The sequence below is a fragment of the Misgurnus anguillicaudatus genome, chromosome 3, assembly GCF_027580225.2.
Source record: "Misgurnus anguillicaudatus chromosome 3, ASM2758022v2, whole genome shotgun sequence".
Taxonomy (NCBI): Eukaryota; Metazoa; Chordata; class Actinopteri; order Cypriniformes; family Cobitidae; genus Misgurnus; species Misgurnus anguillicaudatus.
In genome coordinates, this window is record NC_073339.2 from 18,379,466 (window position 1) to 18,403,236 (window position 23,771).

At 40.7% G+C, this 23,771-nt stretch overlaps 1 protein-coding gene across 7 annotated transcripts; it reads right to left on the reverse strand.

Annotated features, from left to right (window-relative positions):
• Positions 1 to 15,275: 15,275 nt before the first annotated feature.
• LOC129444375 (sterile alpha motif domain-containing protein 9-like) lies at positions 15,276 to 23,556 on the reverse strand. Of its 7 annotated transcripts, none has more exons than XM_055205008.2 (5): positions 23,113 to 23,556; positions 21,082 to 21,202; positions 20,840 to 20,960; positions 18,625 to 18,792; positions 15,276 to 18,538 (listed from the first exon to the last, which is right to left on the reverse strand). In XM_055205008.2, exons 4-5 carry the CDS (start codon positions 18,667 to 18,669, stop codon positions 17,624 to 17,626), a joined length of 960 nt encoding a protein of 319 aa, XP_055060983.2. In that variant the 5' UTR covers positions 18,670 to 18,792; positions 20,840 to 20,960; positions 21,082 to 21,202; positions 23,113 to 23,556; the 3' UTR covers positions 15,276 to 17,623. The 7 variants fall into 7 exon arrangements, with proteins under 7 accessions (XP_055060983.2, XP_073718703.1, XP_073718699.1 ...); XM_073862602.1 differs by having other exon boundaries at positions 21,082 to 21,914; XM_073862598.1 differs by having other exon boundaries at positions 21,082 to 21,956.
• Between the last annotated feature and the right edge of the window lie 215 nt (positions 23,557 to 23,771).

The window sequence follows — 23,771 nt, forward strand, 5'->3', positions numbered from 1 at the left end:
CTGACCCCGCCTCGTCGTCTCCACATTAATTATCCTATTATGGTTTGATTAATGTCACCTGTTGCCCTCATTAGTTTTCCCCTATTTAATGCCCTTGTGTTTGCTGTCTTGTGCCGGTTCATTTGTTCTAACATCTGTATTTACCTGTGTAATCTCAAAGTCAAGTGAGTTTGCCAAGTGTGTTGTTCAAGTTTGTTTTGTACCCTAGTCCTGTTCCTGTTTTAGTTTAGTGTAGTCTTGTGTCACAGGTCGGAGCGGACCACAGGTGTCGTGAGTCTCGCCCCTCCCTAGTTTCCACCTCGAGGAGGTCCCAAGAACACCCCAATGACCAGACACACAAGAGCATAAGTAAAATTAAAACAAACTTTATTTAATTTAATTAAAAAGGTAAATAGGGGAGGGGAAAGGGAATCTAAAACAGAGAGTGTTGAGCCTGGGTTGCTCTGACTCCTTCACGGGGATTCCTCAGGTAAGTCTTCCGAGGGGTTTTGCACCTTTCTCTCACGTGACTTTAACCAGCTGATTCCAATGATATATGGGTTCTGTGTTGCAGGGTGACTTTCGGTGGAGCCTTCCCTCCTTCCTGAATGCAAAGGGAAATATGCTGTGAGTAACACTAACAAGTGGGGTCGAAGTGAGTACCTTGTGCTGAGGGCGGCAGCTTCCGGGGCCCAACTCGGGAGGCACCCAGGCGATAGACAGGTAAGTGTTCCAAGGGCAACGGGGGCTTCCTTTTGGACACAAAGATGGTTAGTTTTTAGCTTTGAGCCTTCAGGTGCATATACAGAAGGGTAACTGGATCTTCACTTGGGGCATACAGGTAAATATTCAAAGGTAGGTGGCTTTTAGCTTGGGCGTACATGCACGTATACAATAGGGTGGCTGGATATTCACTTTGGGCATACAGGTAAGTATTTAAAGGTAGATAGCTTTTAGCTTGGGCATACAGGTGCGTATACAGAAGAGTAACTGGGTCTTCACTTTGGGCATACAGGTGAGGATACAAAAGCAACTGGATACCACTCACAGACCCTCAAAGAGGTAGACGACAGGCTTTGGCCTTTTTGGAGCGTTGGAGACTGGAGAGGATGTATTTACCCTGACACTTGTGACTTCTTCACCGGGGCCGGCCTCCCGGACCACGTTCAACCTGGTCACTTCTTACCGTAAATAATACTCCCGCGACGACACGGAGCCTTAGGCACAGACCTGCAGAGCTAGTAGCAGACAGACTCACAGCATTACTGCACCAATTTACTTGACTTCAGTGAATACATAGGGAAAGATACACCACCTCTTGGCTTCGTACAAGGGCAGATGGAGGTACGAATCGAAAGCTGCTGCTCGTTGGACCTAGCACGGCCACAGCCGCTGTCACCACAATGGGTGAGTTCAGGTAGTTGTTCACACCAACTATGTACCACATGGATGAATCGAACGCTTCCCGCTCCTCTCTTCCAACCAGCAGGACAAGAGATCTAGACAGGGGCGAAATTCTGAAATCACTCCACAGTAGGCAAACATACACAGGGGCCACACAGCTGTTGTTTCATGCAGCAGCCAATACTTCCCTCCGTTGACGTCTTTTCCCACAATGTTCACACTGTTCCTTACTCGTGGCCGTTGCCTCGCCACCTCCAGGTGGGGATAAAGAGGTCAGGAGTTACAAGTGGGCATGCATAGAAAAGGTGGCCACTGCCAGCACAGCGCACATTCTCTTTAACAGGATTTCCTTCTCGGCCTAAAGAGTGAATGCGGACAACAGGGACACGGCACAAAACTGCAATCTTCAGGTGTACACACGTCAAAGACAGACTCACCCTCTGCACTCCACACACTCCAGTGAAATAAGGTCAGCACTCTCACTGACACAGCGAGTGGCCCAGAGTAAAACGTCGCAGCCACGACAAGATAACGTCCTCCCACTCAGCGTACTCACAATTCCGTTGATACTATTCTTCTCCCCTTCCTTTCAGTTACTCACATAAACACAGCCAGAAGGACGATATCCTCTTTCCTGCCTGTATTTCCAACAGTTCTTCAGTGCAGGCGATCTCTTCACAAGAGGTAACACAGATCAATACGACTCTTCATCCAAAGTAATCTTTGCTTTCAAACCTGTATATACGTTCATGCCCAATCCTCAAGTTCGCTTTGCGAATGTCCAACATCCACAACACATCCGTCTCTCTCTCTCTCCAATCGCCCCAACCGTTCCGTCTCACCCGCAGTATCTGCTGGAAATCAACTTCCCTTCCTGTATTTCTGATGCCCTCTTTATACACCTCATCTTCATTGAATCGCCCAATCAACAATCGTCATGCTCGGCGGTGCACCTGTTGCTAATAACACCCAAATTTGGGTTGCCCGGAGTTCCCGGAAGTGACTGGTGTTTGGGGATCATCAGCCGGGCGGAACTATTCTCCACCACTTTCGGTTCCACCCTTCAAAAAGTCACTCCATGACACTTGTATCTGTCTTAGTCATTGGTTTGTTTTACCCCCTCCTGGGTCCTTTGTTTTTGGTGTCTTGTTTAAATAAAGCCTTTGTGTTCCTCCAAGTCTGCGCCTGGTTTTCTCCCTCTCTCCTATTTGGAGAACCATAACATATCTATCTCAGGGATGGGCAACTTCGGTTCTGGAGGGCCGGTGTCCTGCAGAGTTTAGAGTTGAACTCTGCAGGACACCGGCCCTCCAGGACCGAAGTTGCCCATCCCTGATCTATCTCACCAGGTGGCGGTAACATAGTTATCAGTAATGACCCAAATTTCGACTGTGTCACATATCAATCCGTGTATTGTAAAATGATGACCCATGCAACTTACAACACTTGAGCAATACTGTATAAAGGTGTCACGATTTCGATTTTAAATCGAAATCAATCGAAATTAAGTCACAACCTTGAACTTCGAATTAAAAAATGGGATCGTTGATGCTGCCACACCCCCATGTCACGTCCTGTCGGCTTGCCAAGCGGGGGAAAATACACTCTCAGAAGTGCCTTTAAAAACATCCATCCAGCGGAACGCGATTTATATTTTAAACACGAGGGATGTATTGCTACAACTCCTTGAAATGCATATCATAAACAGGATTACTACCTAGTGATCTGCCTTCGGACAGAGCGCAGCTCTCTGCACGTGCACGAGAGAGCCGCCAAGATGCAGCGGCTTATATTTTAAACAAAAGGTATAGTTTGCCTCAGCTCGCATGAAACGCATAAAACTGAACCAATACGTAAGGATTATTACTTTAGTTTATGTTTAGACTCTGGACAGATGCGAGATCGCGTGCACATGAGATAGAGAGAAGCGCAGCTGCTTATGATGCACCGGTTTTATTTCAGATAATAGGAGTCCAAGACGCGCGCATTAAGTCTATCTGCGTGCAAGATAGGGGTGGGAATCGCTTGGACCTTCATGAATCGATTCAGAATCGATTCTTAGTGTCCCGATTCAAATCAGAATCGATTCTTGACGCACTAATTTGCAGATCTGTGACGTCATTACGTCACATTTGGTCATAAAGCCATGTTAATGTTTGCGCTTTTGCTACTAGTCTCTGAACTGTCATATACTGTACTTTAATGCAACATAAGGGTTAAATAATGTCATTCTTATATACATATATGTCCTGTTTCTGTTTAAGACATTAAAACATAAAAAGTAATTAAACTTATTAATTCTATATGTTAACAGACATTAACTTCCACGAACTGACTACGTTAAGCGTCTAATCATCATCATTATACACAGTGATTGGCAGATTGGCAGATTTTTACAGAAGTATATTCATGTTATATCTAAACAGTCAGCGGATGGTTTAGGGCAGGGGTGTCCAATACGTCAATCGCAAAGGCAATGCCGGTAGATCGCACATAAGTTAAAGGTAGGGTAACAGATTTTATCCTGAAACATTTTTTGTTATGCTGGTTAAAAGTCTCCTCACATCCTGATAGCAATCACTGTGTTAAGTTGTTTAAATGTATTTGTAGAAATTTATGTCATCTGTGAAAGGCGTAGGACCAAAAAATGTTCAACAAATTATAGATTTCGGTCCGAACGGACGTTTCCATTTTTGTCCCTTATACATAAGCGTAATTTGAATGCCCACCGCGCAGCGAGTCCACGCAGACACCATACGTCATCGGCGCGTTCACGTGCGCTCACCTCCTGTCTGTAAACAGTGAGAACAGCAAACTTTTCTGCTGAATTGACAACCTACACAGGAGGCACACAACGAAAGACATCTTTCTTGTTATAACAACAACAGCAAAAACTGCCTAGATCAGCAAAGAGCAAAAACCTGTCAGGATCCTGTCTTGTCATAGTTTCTAGCTCCTGGTGACAGGGTTCTGGCAGTACCATGTTTTATGTTAAGGCACTTGGCTTTGTTTATCTGGCCATGTGCCTTGCCTGTCTTGTCTATAACCCCGCCCCCTTGTCTCCTTGTTAATCACCTAATTATTGTTTGATTCATGTCACCTGTTCCCTCTTGATTTGCTCCCCTATTTAATGCCCTTGTGTTTGCTGTCCTGTGCTCGTTCATTTTGTACTTATCCTGTGTGTTGATTCTTATTAAATCTAGTCTAGTATTCAGTCAAGTAAGTGTAGTTCCTTGTGTAGTTTATTGTTAAGTCTAGTTTGTTTGGTGTTTTGTTTCCCTAGTGTGTTTTGCCCCCTCGTGGGTTTTGTTTTCTCATTTCTGTTATAATAAAAGTTTCTATTATACTGTCTGCGCCTGGGTTCGTCTCCTGTTCCTGACAGAACGAACGAGCCATTTATAGAACCCAGCAGACAGTGCCATCATGCGGCGTGCACAGGACCCCGAGTGGTGGAGGTCCATTACCTCACAGACTCTTGCGGGTAACAGCCCATTTCCATCTCAGGGTAGACTCTCCCTCCAGGATTACGCCTTGGCTGTTGAGAAGAGCAAGGGGAGCTATCCTGACTTCCTGGCCAGCGAATACCTGGTGGCCGGCCTTAACAATCCTCCACCGGTTCCGGAGCGAGAGAGCCTGGTTTCCCTGCCCTATTGGGAGATGGTGGGCCGCCTCGCTCAACGCCAACGGTCCTGGGACGAGAGGGCATCCTCCCAGTCCAAGGGCAGCCCACTTCCTTCTATACCAGAGGGACTCATCGTCGGAGTGATGACGCAGGAGGGCTCGGCGCTCTCAGTTTCAGTTCCGGAAGACTCTGCTCAGTTTGTCAGCCTGCAGAGGAAGCGTGAGCGGAGGGTATCGTGGGAGTCGGCATCTGAGGGGTCCTCCTTGGAGCCTGCCACGCCCATCACAGTTCCTCTCTCTTCTCCGACACTCTCTGCACCCCGGCCAAAGAAAAAGAAGAGGAAGAAAGGGTCTTCGGCTGTCCAGCCCGCTGCGGCGCCCCCTGTCTCGGCTGTTCAGCCCGCTGCGGCACCCCCTGTCTCGGTTGTCCAGCCCGCTGCGGCACCCCCTGTCTCGGCTGTCCAGCCCACTGCCGCGCCCCCTGTCTCGGATGTCCAGCCCGCTGCGGCGCCCCCTGTCTCGCCTCCATTGTCTATTGCTGCATCTCCTGCACCCTCATCACCCTGCCACTCAACCTGGTCCTCAGCTTCTATGTCCTCCCTGAACTCTCTTCCCTACCCATTCAGCCCTGGACTTCCCCTGCCTGTTTCTTCTCCGACTCCTCAGCCCTGGAACCCCGCCTTGTTTTCTTCAATTCCCCCCATCATTTCAGGTCCTGCCCTACCACAACCTGCTATCCCTGTCATGCCCTGGCCCCAGATGGTGGCCCCCCCTGAGACTATCCCATCTCGTTTACCCTCCACCAAGCCTGCCCGGACTACTCGCCCCAAGCCCTCAACACCCCCTGGACCTAAGACTGTCCCGCCCATTCCCACCCTGTCTGGACCTCCCCCCATGAACTCTGTTCCCCCTCCCCCCTCCCCTATTTGTTGTTTTTATTATGTAACCCCAACCCATTTGTTCTGTTGTATTGTTTACCATTGTTGTTAGTTGTCATGTTTTGCCAGGTGGCGTCCCTTGGGAGAGGGGTACTGTCAGGATCCTGTCTTGTCATAGTTTCTAGCTCCGTGTGACAGGGTTCTGGCAGTACCATGTTTTATGTTAAGGCACTTGGCTTTGTTTATCTGGCCATGTGCCTTGCCTGTCTTGTCTATTACCCCGCCCCCTTGTCTCCTTGTTAATCACCTCATTATTGTTTGATTCATGTCACCTGTTCCCTCTTGATTTGCTCCCCTATTTAATGCCCTTGTGTTTGCTGTCCTGTGCTCGTTCGTTTTGTACTTATCCTGTGTGTTGATTCTTATTAAATCTAGTCTAGTATTCAGTCAAGTAAGTGTAGTTCCTTCTGAAGTTTATTGTTAAGTCTAGTTTGTTTGGTGTTTTGTTTTCCCAGTGTGTTTTGCCCCCTCGTGGGTTTTGTTTTCTCTTTCTGTTATAATAAAAGTTTCTTTTATACTGTCTGCGCCTGGGTTCGTCTCCTGTTCCTGACAAAACCCAAATTAACATCGGTAACTTTACTGCTTTACCACGAGATGAAACAGCTGCAGGAGGCAAAGGGTCTGAAAGGGTCGTTGCACTGTTTATTTTGGTAAGGTAGGTACCCGATATGTTTGTATTGAGATGGATTCAGATATTCTACTTTGATGAAGCGTTATGTTGCTTATGAAATTTGTGTTCGTTTACGGATTAGCGTAACGATATAGTTACTACGTCTACACAACCGAACGTGTGCTTAAACTAATTCTGATGTAAACCAGTTGTTTATGTTGGTTATTTTGGAAGTGTTATTCGACTTTGTACTGCAAAGTTTTCTCACTGCTGAATGAGACATGAGATGTGACCGTCTGATCTGTGCGTGTTCATGTGTTTTGAAAGAGGCGTGACTTTGGAAGGCGATTTGACTTGAGGGTGGGATCGGGATTTCATTGCTAGGCGGCTACCGTTAGCTTTTTCAAAATGTGTTACCCTACCTTTAACTGCTGCTCCACGCGCGAAATTGCCATTATGGTCTTTTGGAGTAATTGTGAAACACAGGTCTTTTTGAGTTGCTGCGCCTTATGTCTCAAATGTGTTTTGCCAGGCCACTGCAGCTCAGTCGTTTTTAACTTCCAAAATTCACAAGGATGCGCATTCTTGCCTCACGCAGGAGTTGATCCACGTGCACGGTGTCTGTGTGTGAGCGAGCAAACGAGAGAGGGAGAGAGGCAGAGAGAGGCGCTGATTGGTATGCTTCTGATACTGTAATTTTCTAGTTTGTTTCACTAAACCGCATCTCCGCTATTTTAAGGAGTACTCTACATGTACTCAAGGATCTTTTTTAAAACTCCTCAAAAAGAATAGAGAGATATGCAGTATAGTCCTACAAGCATTTAAAGTGTTCTTTCTCTTCTGCTCTTGTAAGCTCCGCTATGTGCTCGTGCAGTGCGCGCTCTTTTAAGTTGTCCGTGTGCATCATCGCTCCCACAGTTGAGTTCCGCCTTTTGGTTCTGATAACGTCACGTTATTATTTTGTAAAGTAACATTTAAGAATCGATTCTTGACATTTGTGAATCGATTCAGAATTGGCCCACGTCCGAATCGCGATTAATCTAAGAATCGATTTTTTTGTCCCACCCCTAGTGCAAGAAGGAATTCTCTCTCTACAAGCTCTCTCGCGTAAAGTAAAGCCCACAAACCCCCATGCGAGGAAAAGCACGCAATGTGCATGTTAATGTGAAACTATAATAATAAAGGCATATAATTTTTTGTCTTAGAAAAATTCATTTAAAAATCGAGAATTGAATTGAATCATTGACATCAGAATCGAAAATGTAATCGAATCGGGGATTTGGAGAATCGTGACACCCCTACTGTATAGAAAATTGTGTGATTTGGTCAGACACAGTAATGACACACAGCCTCGACATAAACAAATTGCCAAAAATGCCAATCACTTTGCTGTATGCTGGTCCTCACTTGACCCTATTTTACTGATCTGTATTGTAACAACCATTTTAGAATAAAGTTATAACATTGACTGAAATAGGCAACAAATCATTTTACATTTAATTATAGACATGAAGAAACAGGAATACTGCAGGAATATTATATAACAGAATCCTGTGGAAATTACCGCAGAAATATGAAAGTAATACCACACAATCCCACAAGAATACTGCAGGAATATTACATTATAAAATCCTGTGGTAAATACTATAGAAATATGAAAGTAATACCATAAGAATATTACAGGAATATTACAGACGTTTCAACAAAATCCTGTGGTAAAGTGTCCCAAAAACCAACACAATACCTGTGGTAAATACTACAGAAATTTGAAAGTAATAACACAAGAATATTACAGGAATACTGCAAGGATATTATATAACTGAATCCTGTGGTAATTTCCGCAGAAATATGAAAGTAATACCACACAATCCCACAAGAATATTACTTTACAACAATATTCTGTGGTAAATACTACAGAAATGTGAAAGTAATACCACAAGATTACTGCAGGAATATTACAGACGTTACAACAAAATCCTGTGGTAAAGTGTCCTAAAAACAACACAATACCACACAATTACCACACAAGTTTTGTGTGGTACCTGTGATGTTTTATCACATGATATACCACAGGATTACCACAGAACATTTTTGTAAGGGTAAGGCATGCTTTTCTGTTTCCCTGTCTTGTCCTGGGTTCACCATAACTGACCGCTTTCTTTGTGCAGTAACACTTGCAGCTCTTTTAAATTCTATAATAGTTTTTAATTCATGTACTGCTGCATTGGAACAATAAACAATTGTAAAAAAGCACTATATAAGTAAATTGACTTGACTTGAAAGTCACAAGGCGAGTGTGCTTCTCATCTATCTTTACATTAAAATTTTGGCAAAAAGCAAACAGTTTTATCTGAAGCCACTTACAAAAGTCAGTCGAAAAGACAATGTACTTAGCTATGCCTCTCTTCGGCTATTTTTCTAGACAAAGCCCATAATTTCACATCATTTTTTAAATCCTTTTCATTCTGCCTTGTTCTTTTTGGATTTTTGCCTTGCATATAATCAATGGTGTTTGCACCTTCACGAATGAAAAGGGTTTTTGACTTCCTCCCCTTCTTGTCAAATGGAGTGTAAAACCTTTTCTCCAGAGTTAGTTCATACATTGGAACAACATCAACCTCAATGACCCATTTGTCCACATTAATGTTGTCTGGACATTTTACCTTAAAAAACTGAGGGGGCCTAACGCATCCCTGTACAATACCAGTGTGATTTTTAAAGTACTGCTTGAGACACTTATCAAATTCATCTATATATTTTGTTGGTGATGTCACATCTAATCCAATAATTTGTCCATGTTTGTACAATGGATCATCCCCAATTCCAAAGTGGATAGTCCCATTTGTTCGAATATTCATGCATGCCGCAGCAAACCTGAAAACTTCCATTGTAAATTTTTTGAGGATGTCTTTTTCAGATGCATTTTCTGTGTTTGCCATCAGCTTGTACTCATGCACAGGATCAATGAGGTTGCTTGGACCAGTTTCAGGAGGAAGTATATAATTTTGTGTGTATTCAAATGTTGGGCAGCTTTTATCAAAAGGACGAGGCTTACACAAACGTCTTGTTTTTTCTTTGTTTGTCTGCACAGGATCAATAAGATTACTTGGACCAGTCTCAGGAGGAAGGATTTCATTTTGTGTATTTTCAAACTTTGGGCAGCTTTTGTCAACAGGGGGAGGGGCAATACTTGTGTCCTCTGACCATATCTCTACACTACCATGCCCGTTTTCTTGAATGCCGAGTTTCCAAATCTCTGAAGATGTTTTGAATTGAGACACATTTTTAAGGATTAGAACTGCAGGCCCGTGCTTTAAACCAGCGTCTAGAAAGTCTTGTTTCTCAAACAAAATGAGAGAAGCTCCTGAAACATCCTCGTTGAAAAGTATATCAGCATATTTCTGAGGGACTTTGATTACATTTATGAGCCACTGCCGGACATCCTCTTTGGTCCAGTCTTCCATTTTATTTAGTTTTGTGCTCTTTCTGCAGTACTGTTGATAGTGGAAGATCCTGTATCCTAAAATAAAGGTAAACCAAATGTAAAATTAAAGGTACTGAATTTGTATGAGAGAGTGACAGCGATTAAGTGAGTGAGTGAGTGAGTGAGTGAGTGAGTGAGTGAGTGAGTGAGTTGTGTGATTACCTGTGCCTGAGACACACCACCAGGAGATATTGATGACTTTGCCATGGTATCGTTTCAAAGGTTGTGGGGTGATGCAAAACAGTAAAGCGTCTCAGTGCTGTTCTGATCCAATATCAGCACACCCGAATTCTTCCTGATGTTGTATAAAATCGAAAAGTATGGATTACGAATCTAAATTAATACTAGAACCACTTCTTGACATAATACCATAGACATGCTGGGGATTACAGAAATAAAAAACTGAGTTGATAGTTTCATGTGTTATCACACTTTTAGGGAACGTCCTTCTTAATCTGGCATTGACCGCAGGTTAAGAAGTGATTTCTTTAGTTTAGCCTAAATACTGAATACTTGTGCAACAAAATGGACTAACTGACACTGAGACTATGCTTCTACATAATGCCATCAGAGACAAAAACCAGAAAGGAGGAGTTTGTCAATTTTGTGTCATAAACGTTTGTGCCTCTGTCCCCAGTGGGGGAATGGCAGAAAGCAATCAATACACTTGTATTTACACTTACAGTGACCACTTCATCAAATTCAAAGGTAACCAAACGTAAACATTGGATATATTCATCATTCTATTTTTAGCGTAATTTTCTTACCTGGATAGTTGTTGCATACCGAGGCAACCAAGTACAGTGATTAGTTACACTAACTGCTAAAGTTAGCTAAAAAAGAGTAAAATTTATGTGAAATAGTGAAAATGCATTGTTTGCAAGTTCTTTTGCACTTTATTAGATTTGTGGTACGAAAAGTAATAAACTTCACTGTAAAAAATTGCTGTAGTTATGCAGCAAATTTTGTATATGTAACTATACAAAATTGTATATGTATATGTAACTTACTGTATATTTAAATTTATGTTATTTAGTAGCAACATTTTGTTCATAGTTAAATGAACATTAAAGAGCACCTATCATCCAATTCACATATCCTTTGGTGTTTAGGTGTGTATTAGTACATAAACGAGGACGCAAGTTATCATATCCAACGTAAATCTCTTTTCTTGGACTACAACAAACACATGGATTGTAGGCAAAAGTTTTCTTCCTGGGATTGGTGAAGACAACATTATCATACTTCCTCCCGCTTCTGACTCACAGCCTGTAAGTTAACTCCTGTTAGCACTGCATTGTGACCGAATCTTTCAAACATGTAAGGAGCGTCACATTTCCAGCTAACGTCGTAGGTATTCAGGCCAATCACAATGTACATGTTAACTGGCCAGTCAGGGACACAGCGCTTTTCAGATCGATGACTTTTGTACAAAATTAGTGCGTTTCAGGAAGACAGGAACATCAGGAGTTACAAAAATGTACAATGTGGTAAATAATGTGTTTTTGAACCATAAACCACGCAAACACATTGTATTATACCAAATACACAAAATAACATTGTTTTTTAGAAATTAAATAGGTGCACTTTAAACATTAACAAGTCTTTAGCCATTTCTCAATACCAAGTACGCCAAACTCGGACTTGTGTCCTTCGTAGTTCGAACTTGCAAGTTCAGACTCGGAAGAACGAACTCCTGACGCAAAATGCATTATTGGAAACTTCGCTGTCATAAGTCCACACAAGTCTCCTCTGATGCATCCTCGATAAAATGGGCGGATCAAGAACACATCAGGGGATTTTATGTGAACTTGGGCTCGATGGAACTTTGAATTGGAACAGTACTTGGGCCGCGACTGATGACGTTTCACAAGTCCACAAGAACGCAAGTACAGGCAAGAACGCATATTGAGAAACGGCTTTTGTCTTTACAGAATAAATCTATAAAATAAATGCAAAGCATTCTGGGAACCAGAAATCCTCATCAACCTTTCAGATTGTGCGTTTCTGAATGAGGCTGTAATTTTTGTTTTATTCTGTAAAAATAAAAACTTGTTAATGTTTAATATTCATTTAACTTTGAACTAACTGTTAACAGTAAAATACATACAATTAAATCTACAGTAAGTTACCGCAATCAGCAGAAACGAATACTATCATTTCAACATATATTTTTTTTTAATCTGTTGTGCTCAGACTGAACTTTATTGATTTTCATTAATATGATTTCATACGTTATAATACAATACAATATGGTAATATAGTAATAATATATTTCTGGCAGCAGCATAAGGCGAGGAATTTTTACGGAATACATGTAGACATAGCCAAAGGTCTGGTTTTAAGTGACTAATATATGGAATCAGGTGCTGTGTATAATTGGAGTACCCAAATCTTGTTGATATCTTTGTTTTTCTTTCGCTGACATGTGAATTAGAAATATGTAACAGCGTCCTGTTACAGTCCTGTTCTGTTTGCCTGTCTTTTTCCCATTGTTTTCCCAGTTATCTCCCTTTGGACTCAGTTTCCCATGATCCTCCACTCTCCTTCACCTGATTGTCATATATTGTTTTCCCCTGCCAGTTTCGTGTATGTTTGGAATACCTATTTATTTTTTGTTATTAAAGTTTATTTGTTTATTATAATCATCCGTCCTTCACCACATCACGCTACAGTTCCTATTGAGATTCCAATGTAATCCGCCATTTTGTCCCACTTTTTTAACCACCAGGGCACCGCACGGATCACGTGACTGAAAACTAGCTTGTTAATATTTACGTAGTATCTTGTTTATGCTTTTCTTACACTTTTACGTTTATTTATTTTCATGCATTTTTCAGACACTTTTATCCAAAGCAACTTACAGTTCGAACAATACATTTACAGTACATTTATATTATGCAAGCACTCACTGGGATTCAAACCCCTGAAAGGTACCGAAGCATTCAGGACGCTACAGCCAGACTTTTTATCCACAAGCCAACAGCTAGGTTTCTCAACACCAAGAACTGAAACCCACCATATCACCACATAATTCACACATTAATATAATTAGACTGTATAGCCTATCTACTGTGTGGCTTCAAATACCATTTATGCATAGTCGCTTTAATTAATTTTACCACTGTAAATGTTTTTTAACATTCATGCACAGTCACTTTAAATTACTCTTAATACTTCCCATCTATGTCACTTTACTCTGTTTTACTATTACTACTATTTATTAATCTCTTACTGCTGCTACCATTATTTGGTACAATATCACGTGGCACTATGGCCGGCGTTATTCCATGTGTTTTTCCTGTTGTTTGCACTGTCTGTCATCTTGCACTTATTGCAGTACATGTACGTAGCTCTGTGTTGTTGTTGCTTTTGCATAGAGTAGCTCTGTATTGTCTATGTGACTCTCTGTTGTTCTGTGTATCCATAGCCCTGGAGATACATTGTTTCGTTTAGCTGTGTATTGCATCAGCTATCGTTGAAATGACAAAGCTTCATGAACCTTGGTGACATTTCTGCTACATATTAACTCATTTGTTGATTAAACAAAAAGCAACAATGAAATAAAAACCATGCTTACCTCTCACTTGTGTCCTGATGACTTCTCTGCCAGAGTTGTGGAGGTCTGTTTATGCAATCCATTCGCGCCAAAACTGGATATTTCACATCACCTGACATGACGTATATCCTTTATGCAAACTTAAGTAATGAATCATTAAACACGTCATGTTGGCACACCACTTTCATGTCATCGTTTTTGGAAGACAGCGAGAGAGAAACATGCATTGCTGAAAGAGTATGTGTCCTATTTTTTTTGTCTGATGACCAATATGCTTTCAGTACTGCTTAAAATAGCCAATTCGGATGAGAGAGTATGATGGTATAAAGTACTAAAACACTGAAACATCGATGTGGTCTACTTGGACCTGTCTTTGGTATTCATCACTTTTATTTTTAAATATAAACAAAAGCTGTAGCAAAATGAGCCATAAGTGACGTGCCCTGCTTCCAAAACAGCATTTGAGGATCTGCAAGGGAAATGTTTCTCTGCTGAGCCAAATCAGAAGTTAACTCTTTAGGTCATTATCCCACCCAACAGCTGCCGTCTGAAGGGATGAAGAGAAGCCAGTCAGTTGAATTTGTGTCAGAACTTCTTGCAGGGCTTGCATATTGTTAAGAAAAAGAAAGTAGGCCTACAATTGAAGTCTTGTACAGGATCATTGGTTAAGAACCCTGTTTGGGAAATAGTTTTGTGTCTAGTTTTGTTTTATGAAACAGTTAGTTCCTGTCCTCTATTTTGCTTGCAAACATGCAGGCTCCCAGCTTTTCATCAATTTTTTTGCATAATTTGCTATAATTTTATCAGTTCATGTTAAGTTTTGGTGTTTGTTTTAGTAGCCTAGGCTAAAACGTTTAGCTTGCTACTTTCAGCCTATGTTGGTTGTGCACGAAAGACAAAGCTTTTGAGTTCCAGGATATTGGTGTAGTGGTCTAAACTTACATGTAGCAGTATAGCTTTTCCTGTTAGTCACTCTACAACACGGAAATTAGTACAACCGCGTGTGATAAAGTATTGGTGAATTGGTGAAGGAATAGATCGTAGTCAAACTGATGGAAGGTTTGCAAAGAAATGTCATGCTCCCTTGTCAAAGTAGTTTTTAGTATTTTTTAAAATACAAAAATACAGTAGTTTATTTTGATACACTTAAAATTGAGGTATTTGGTATTTTATTTTAAAATACATATCTTTGCCTAATCCTGCTCATACCTTGTTATATACCTGGAGCATAATTCATGGATCTTGATTAGGTCTAGTCTAGGTTCTTGCTCCTGGTCTCAGGATATAGGTTGATTGTGATCTGCGTGTTTTTGTGTGTTGTGCTATCTGTTGGACCAATCACGGTTTGATACATAAACAATAGAGCTATCACAAAAATAGATTCTAAATTCCAATTGGAGGAAAAGTATAATGCTATCTTATCCGGTGGATGGAATCAGTAGCATACCATTAAATCGTAATACAGCCCACAACACACTACCCAAAAGGACTTTTGTAATGGTTTAAAGGGATAGTTCAAAAAGTCAACTGCCTTAAATTGATGTCATGTGCCAGCATCACATTTTCAGTGACACACATCTTGACATGGGAATATTCAATCTGTCCACTTCCGATCTGTGCCAGTTGAGGGGAAAAATCTGAATTAAGTCACTTCAAACAAGAATGAATGAAAATGAAACACCCAACAAAACAACTAAATTCCTTTTATAAAGAAAACAGAAATACAATACGGTATACATTATACATTACAGTACAGTAGATCCCTATACATTATATAGTACAATAGGGGAGAAACTGGGGCAAAAGTAACATGGGAAGAAAGTAACAAAGCGATTTTCTCTGAGCCCTGATAACATTTGCATCCCAAAACTAGGACAGCATCTTAGGCACACAACCCCTGACAGAGCTGACAAATATCGCGTGATTTACTCACCATTTTCCGCGTGTAGATCCAGAAAGCTGTTTTCAACCATGATAAGTCAATTCCTAAAGCGGTCATTTTGTTCTTATAACGCGTTGTGTTTCTGATTTCATGTGTTACAGTACTGATCAATCTACAGGTTATTTAGTGCTCTAACACATCCTGAAGTTAGACCTCTCTGAGTTTATCAAAATAAAAGTAAATCATGTTTAAATGTGAGGAGATCCTGTCGGGTCAAAAGTAACACTTGTTACTTTTGTCCCGCTGCTAATACTGTTGTATATGTTGAAAATTAATATTATTCTAATTTGATTTAATTTCATTTTCATATTGTTCAAACTGTTGAAAATATGTTTTATTCTCAACAATTTAAGTTTGTACTGTTGCTTGCTTGTGAAACATTTTATAAAACTAAAATTTTAAATAAAAATGTAATTTCATTATTTTTTACAAAGATAAATTACAAAACATGTTTGCAGTTACATATTAATGAGGTCACCGTCATGTATATTTAATAAAAACAAGTGTAACACAAAAATCTATCTTGTTTTGTTGTGTTACTTTCGTCCCTGCAGGTGGGGTCAAAAGTAAAAATTCACTATATGTTTAAAGTGAAATTATACTGAAGTCCTTTAACATTTTTACAAAATGCCACCTTGTACTGATAGACCACACTTGTGAGTTATTGATCGCACCAAAAGTATATCTCTGTCTATAACATTATCTTTTAAAATTAAGTTTTTCTCAAAAATGATACTTTCGCCCTACTTACAAATTATAGATGACGACTATCAACAGAAATTAAAACTAACCACGATGCATAATTTACATAACTAAAGAAATATCAAAGAACAAGAAGTTTCACTTCCAATCAGATCTGGCCAAAACAAGGGTGTTTTTACTTCCCTTTCAGTGGCTCAGTGCAAACATTTAGGAAAACTTTATACTGGCTTTTATACAGCACCTAACTGCCATTGGTTCAAAACGATGGCAATAGACCCCTTCACGGTTCACGTCACAGGTGGTTCCCACTGCGCATGTCGGGGTCAGAAAAGTCATTACAGCAGATTGAGTTGCGTATTACTCGGTATAGTTAAAAATGCCTACTTACGTCGTGGGCTGTGAAAATCGCACCAGGTCTTCCGTTTAATGCCTTAACCAGTGCAGGCAGACTCCTTATACTCAAACAGTATATCATTGCTACATTTTAGTAGCAATTTTCAAGGAATCACAAGTCGAACAAGCTCCCAGTAAATACATTTGCATTTAAAAGACGGCTAATAGCCATCCAAAGTTTGGATTCCAAACACAGCCAGTAAAATATTAATAGACATCTAACCATAGACCAAAAATGAAATAAATGAAACTAAACACTTTGTAGATCACTGTTGATTTTGCTTACATAATGAAATATCGTACATCTAAGTTATTTTGGCAAAAACGACATGTAACCAAATTTGGCCTAAAATTGTGTTACTCATAGCCGGACCTTGCCCAATATCAGGTCTAGTTAAACCATAGATTGAATACAAATATGGACGTAGTGTCCGTGATGTCACCCATTGGTTTGTAAAGATTGTTTTTGAAGCTTAAAGTAGGCATTGCCTGCCGTCGCCATCTTGGCCGCGTGTTACCGTAGATCACTCGCGGATAACCAAACATGGGTAAAGAGGCGGGACGTGGGTGAAGGGGAGGTGGCTGGTTGCTGAAACCACGCCTGCCTAGCTCGACAGTAGGGACAACAGTGGCTGTTCACCCCTCACTCAAGTGGCTACGCCCTTAATTATGCAGAATTTTAAGGCTTAATATAATGTAAACGGATGAGTTACAAAAAAATTCACTCCTCTCACAGTTGTCATGAAGGGGAAATTAACTATACAGACCAAAAACAAATTTTGTACCAGGCTGTAAACACATTATTTTCTACTGTAATGTTGGCCGTTTTAACATGGAGGTATATATTGATTCCCTTTTGGAGCCTGCCTCTAGCGGCTAGTCGATGAATTGCAGTTTAAGTCACTTACGTATTGGCTTCATCAGAGAGATCTTAAGGTTGCCCCTCAAGTTAAACCTGTCCTATATGGTGAAATGATGGCTTGCTGGGCTATTACTTTAGACCTTTTGTTGTGCCTAAGATCTGTCTGTACTTCTCTTCGGCTATTTTTCTAGACAAAGCCCATAATTTCACATCATTTTTTAAATCCTTTTCATTCTGCCTTGTTCTTTTTGGATTTTTGTCGTGCATATAATCAATGGTGTTTGCACCATCACGAATGAAAAGGGTTTTTGACTTCCTCCCCTTCTTGTCAAATGGAGTGTAAAACCTTTTGTCCAGAGTTAGTTCATACATTGGAACAACATCAACCTCAATGACCCATTTGTCCAAATTAATGTTGTCTGGACATTTTACCCTAAAGAACTGAGGGGGCCTAACGCATCTCTGTACAATACCAGTGTGATTTGTAAAGTACAGCTTGATACACTTATCAAATTCATCTATATATTTCTTTGGCGATGTCATCTCTAATCCAATAATTTGTCCATGTTTGTACAGTGGCTCGTCCCCAACTCCAAAATGGATAGTCCCATTTGTTCGAGAATTTATGCATCCTGCACTAAACCGGAAGACTTCACTTGTGAATTTTTTTAGGACACCCTCTTCTGAAACATTCTCGGTGTTTGCCATAAGCTTGTACTCATGCACGGGATCAATCAGATTGCTTGGACCGGTTTCAGGGGGAAGGATTTCATTTTGTGTATATTCAAATGTTGGACAGCTTTTATCAAAAGGCCGGGGCTTACACAAACGAGGGGCAAAACTTGCTTCACATAGTTTTTTGCACTTAATGTCATCCTGGTCCCCTAATATCTGTGACCATTTCTGTACACTTGAATTATTATCACAGTTTTCTTGAACGCTGAGGGTCAGGGTCTCAATGTCATTGGTAGGTCCTTCAGATGTAGAGGTCTTTAATAATTCACCTGTTTCTTTGGGGATGTTGTTTGTGGAACATTCTGTATGCTTAAAAAAAACCCAAAAATAAAAAATTAAAGTTCCTGGTTGTATGTGTGTGAGAGAGAGAGAAAGAAAGAAAGAGAGACACACACCTGTGTCTGAGACACACCAACTGAAGACATTGATGACTTTGCCATGATATTATTTCAAAGGTTGTGGAGTCATACAGTAGATAAAAGCTTCTCGGTGCAGATTAGATACATTATCAGCCCACCTGAATTCTTCCTCATCCAGTCAGATTTGAAGACCAGAATCAATTGCTGTGTGAAATAGAAAAGTATAGTTTAAGAGTCTAAATTAATACTGAAAACAAAGTAAAAACACTGAAACATCAAAGTGGTCATTGTGGTCGGTGTTATAACTAGACCTGTCTTTGGTACACTGGAAAAAAAATGCAGCATGAATTAAAGCTGCCGTCTCTTTTAACTTTGAAATACAGCCCTAAATGGAAGCTCACGACAGGGCCATGCTCTGTAGCCGTTTCTTAATGTCAAGGAAGGATCCTCGCCAGAATTTCGAGGATGCTACGTCCTCGGAATTTCAGCCAAGGACTGAGTCCTTCGTTCGAGAAATATCCCATATACAGGAAAGGATGCATATGTGTATCCTTCGCGCTCTTTGTGCACTAAAATCACCCACAATCATGTGCGCGCAGCACCAAAAGCACACCTTTCATTGACGCAATGATGTGCACTTGCTACCCTGTTCCATTGAACGTGTTCTACGAATGCTTAAGAGGAGCCTCGCCTAGCCTCTGAAGGAAGTGACTTGTAAGGACTAGTCCTGCCAAGGAAGTATCATTAACATTAAGAAACGGCCAGTAGCTCAAATGTGTAATTGAGACAGCGTTTTAGCTCTGCCCAAATAATCCTGAACACAGAAATGTGGAAAAACTTGACAATTCAGTACTACACAGTTCAGAGTCCTTGTAACGTGTTTCAGCAATACATTTATAACATTTATTATGTGTTTAGAAACAATTAGAAACAATTTCTCTGAAATGACATGAGTCGAGCAGCAGTGTTCTGAACCAGTGGCTAGGAAGACCAGCAAGGAGAGCATTGTGCAGAAGTTGTGCAGCATGCTCCGTAAGCTAGGGCCTGATCTGCCTGATGTTGTATAACGCAAATCTGCATGACCATGCAGCAATGTGACCACTAAAGAACAACTGGTCATTAATTAAAAATGAAACAAAGTTTTCTGACTGTTTTGGATGGTGTAATGGTTCTACTGCCAAGTTTATTTGAGAGGTTGTTCTATGTGGTGTGCTGGAAATGCAAGCAGCTCCGTCTCAGCTAGGTTGAGCTAGAGGTGGTGTCTCTTCATCCGAGCTGAGATGTCTTCTACAGTGGAATCATCTGGGTGAAATGAGAATTTGTGATGGGTATCAGCAGTATAGCAGTGGTAGGAGAATGATAGATACCAAGGATGTTGTGTAGATTGAGAAGAGCAGTGGTCCAAACTAGGGATGCACCGAATCCAGGATTCGGATTCGGATTCGGCCGAATACTGGGCTTTTTGACGGGGTTCGGGATCAGCCGAATCCTAGATTTTTTTTCCACCGAACCGAACCCTTGGCTTGCGCTACGCTGGTCGACGTCACGCGGCCATTGATTACACACATCGGGTGCTGACGTGGAGATGAGCTTTTTCTTTCGGTGAGCCTGAGGGGCTGGACAAACCAAAACTTTTAAACGGCTGAAAACGCCTTGAGGACGCCAAATGCCAGCTGTTTTTCAGCCGAGCGCTTGGTCGCAGTGATGCTTCAGCTGTGAGCCGGTTGGTTGCTGTGGTAATGTCCCGCCCCTCCTCCACTGTAATTGAATGGCCGTGTGAAAACTGACATTGACGAGCGGAGCTTCTCACTCAAAGTTGAATATGGTTTTCAGCGCGGAGCTGCTTGCTAATTGGAAAAACGAGCGTGTCGCAACGCATCGCTTTCATTATGCATAGGCTTATGGTAATTGTCAAAATAGTTTTTCCAACTTGTCATCCTGGCATAATGTACAGTTTTAAATAAAATGAAAAATACACTGCTGTGGACGTTGTTTACTTCATTAATGTGTTTTACTGTGTTAATGGAATAAGGATGCGAGTAGGATTCGGTTTCGGATTCGGCCGAATCTTAAACGGTGGATTCGGGATTCGGCCGAACCTAAAAAATCTGAATTTGGTGCATCCCTAGTCCAAACACTGATCCCTGAGGGACCACAGTGACCACCTGGTAAGCTGTGGACAACGTTCCCTTCCATGACACCCTGAAGAATCTATTGAAAAGGTAGGATTTGAACCAGAGGAGAGGAGTACCTGTGATCCGTAGTGATAATAGGGTGGCTAGATGGATCTGATGGTTGACTGTATCAAAGGCTGCAGATAGGTCTAGCAGAATCAGTACCCTAGATCTGGACTCCGTCTTGGCCAGAGGATCCTAATGGGTGATGTTTTATTGGTAAAGTAGTTTGTAATGTCAACAAGGAAGTTGGTGGATTTGGACAGAGAAGAGAGTTGAAAGTTCTGAAAAGCTGCTGTGTGTTTGGCGCATTACTCACCGGGGTGGAATAGTATGATGTTTTTGCCGTGGTAACACTAGCCAAAAAAGAGGAGAGTAATGACTGGTAGTCCCTGAGGTCTTTGAGATTATTAGACTTGTGCCATTTCCTTTCCGCAGGCCTGAGTGTTGTCCGTTGCTCGCAGAGAACACCAGACAGCCAGCGGCACGAGATGTTGTACAGATTGCAAAGAGGAAAGAGAGGATGCCTTTTAGTTATTTTACTTAATGGAAGTACATACATATTTTTTCTTTAATATTTGTATTGTGTGGTAACGTTTTCATAAAAGCAGACACTAAAAACAAAAACCTAGACTAGAAATAGTACCGGTTGTAAGTAATAAAGTACTCACGCCTAGTCCCATATCGTAAGTCACGGCTGAAGGGCATGAGTTTTTTCAACCCCTTCGGCCGTGATTTATTTGCAACAAAGCACAGCCTCTCATACCTTATTACTTACTTTGTGCATGGTGTTTGGTTCCTGACTAGTTCTAGACTTTTTTTGGTGTCTAAATTAATGATCTTTGTCTAATGTGATCTGCATGTTTTTGTGTGTGTTGTGCTTTCTGCTGAAGCCATAGATCCATGAGCTCCTCTGTCCTGTGTGTGTAAGCACATGGACATTGTTTGTTTTATGTGTGCAATATGCTCTCATGTCTTAACCCACACCTGCCCTCCTTCCTGAAAATTCCAATGGATTCCAAATTCCAGTTATATTGGTAATAAGAGAAAGTATAATGGTCTCTGTCTCTCCAGATGCTCTATTGGTGAGATCCAAGATCGTAGACTACTCCAGGCCGGATCCGCCTTGGAGGTGTCGACTTCGACACGAATCTGACCCAGAGTTGTCTGCTGTCTACCTGTCTTGGATATTATCTGGTGGATAGGAATCAGTAAAAAACTATTAAAGCGTAAAACAGCCCGAAACACATTACAGGAATGTACAAAAACGAATGTTGTAATGGTTTTAATGGTATACAGCTGATGGTTCATAATGGTATTAGAATGAAAGCCATTAGAATTTGAACTAAATTATTAGAATTTCTGTGGTGGTGGTTTTTATTGTTTTTAGCAGGGCTTCTAATCATCCTCTCGTTGCCTATTTAATACCCTTATATTTGCTCTCCTAGGCCAGTTTATTGTTGATGGTCTTCAGTGTCTCCATTTTATAATCTTTTTTTATTAGATCTTGTCGCTCTCAGTCTTTTCAGAGAAGTTCACTAGACCTGAAATCTTTCACTGACTGTCTCTCATATAATTGATTTCCAGGATATTTTATCATTTAAGCCATCATCACCGCGAAGAAACTGGACAAAATTACGCCCCTGGTCCATGCAACCATACAAACAAAATTACCAGCTACATTTTTATCATATTGTTAATGCTCTACATTGATCTGTGTAACTTGGATCCATTTTGTACACTTTTGAGTGGACATAATATAGAAATCCTTTACATTTCACAAAGATCTAATTCGGGGATGGGCGGCTTCGGTCCTGGGGGGCCGGTGTCCTGCAGAGTTTGGCTCCAAACCTAATTAAACACACCTGAAGCAGCCAATCGAGGTCTTACTAGGCATACTAGAAACTTTTAGGCAGGTGTGCGGAGGCAAGTTGGTGCTAAACTCTGCAGGACACCAGCCCTCCAGGACCGAAGTTGCAGATCCCTGATCTAACTGGTTTGAACTGGAATGCCACTTCCCGTGTTAAGAAAAAAAACGTTTATATTCGATAATAAAAATATTTTCATTCAACCATGTAATGTTTTCCAAGTAAGGTAACTATGTAGGCCATACAGAAAAAAATGACTAAAAAGCATTTTAATCCTTGTTTACACTCTCATGCGTGTATGTTAGCATCTTGTAAAGTTATAGATGTAACAACAGTGCTCTTTGTACTTGACAGACACTAATTTATGCTTTTTAGAGGTACATTGTTGATGTATTAACGACTTTTTGTCAAAGACTAAATAAAAATACTGAAATTTGAGACACGTAGACCACATAAGTAACATAAACCTGCATTTTACTTACCTGGATTTAGCTCTATGATCACTTAGGTATCTGCTACTGTCTTATTTCTTTCCAGTCAAGTTTCAAAAAAATCTCACGTTTCGTCTTTAATGTGGATATTTTGTGCACATATGTTGTTTTGAGTGCATGGCTTCCTTTTCTGGTAAAAATTAGGTGGGCGTGAAACTGATTTTGTCACGTAGGCTTTCTTTTCTTCTTAGATGAACGACTGCCATCTTCTGTTCGCTTAACATTCTTTAACATCCTTCCTAACATTTCTTTTGCCTGGTGACTGTTCTTACTTTTTATTATACTATTTACATTATACTCTATATTTCCTGTACTTTTTTGGAGGTTTTGTCATCATCTGTGTAAATTTTCTGCATGACATAAAAATGTGTTTAACTCTCTATTCTTTCTGACATTTATCACAGACCTATTTTCCTATAATATGTAAAGTTTTATTTAGCTTGTGGATCAGTTTCAGTTAGAAAAGATGTGATCATCCTGGTAGCAGCTATTGTAGGCTTTTTACAATATTTGTATGCATTACACGCATAAAAATCCCTCACAAAAAGGGCTGATCATTGCAACTTATTTTTCGATTCTTTTTTATATTGCTTCGATCCGATTTGATTTCGATTCAATCCAATATCAATGTTATTAATGTTTTATAAACA

What these genes read in the sequence shown, in the direction of transcription:
- LOC129444375 (XM_055205008.2), bottom strand. Translation starts at nt 18,669, where the DNA reads ATGGCAAAGTCATCAATGTCTTCAGTTGGTGTGTCTCAGACACAG. An exon ending in TTGGTGTGTCTCAGACACAG is followed by an intron (nt 18,539 to 18,624) that starts GTGTGTGTCTCT and finishes GTTTTTTTTAAG; the next exon opens with CATACAGAATGTTCCACAAA.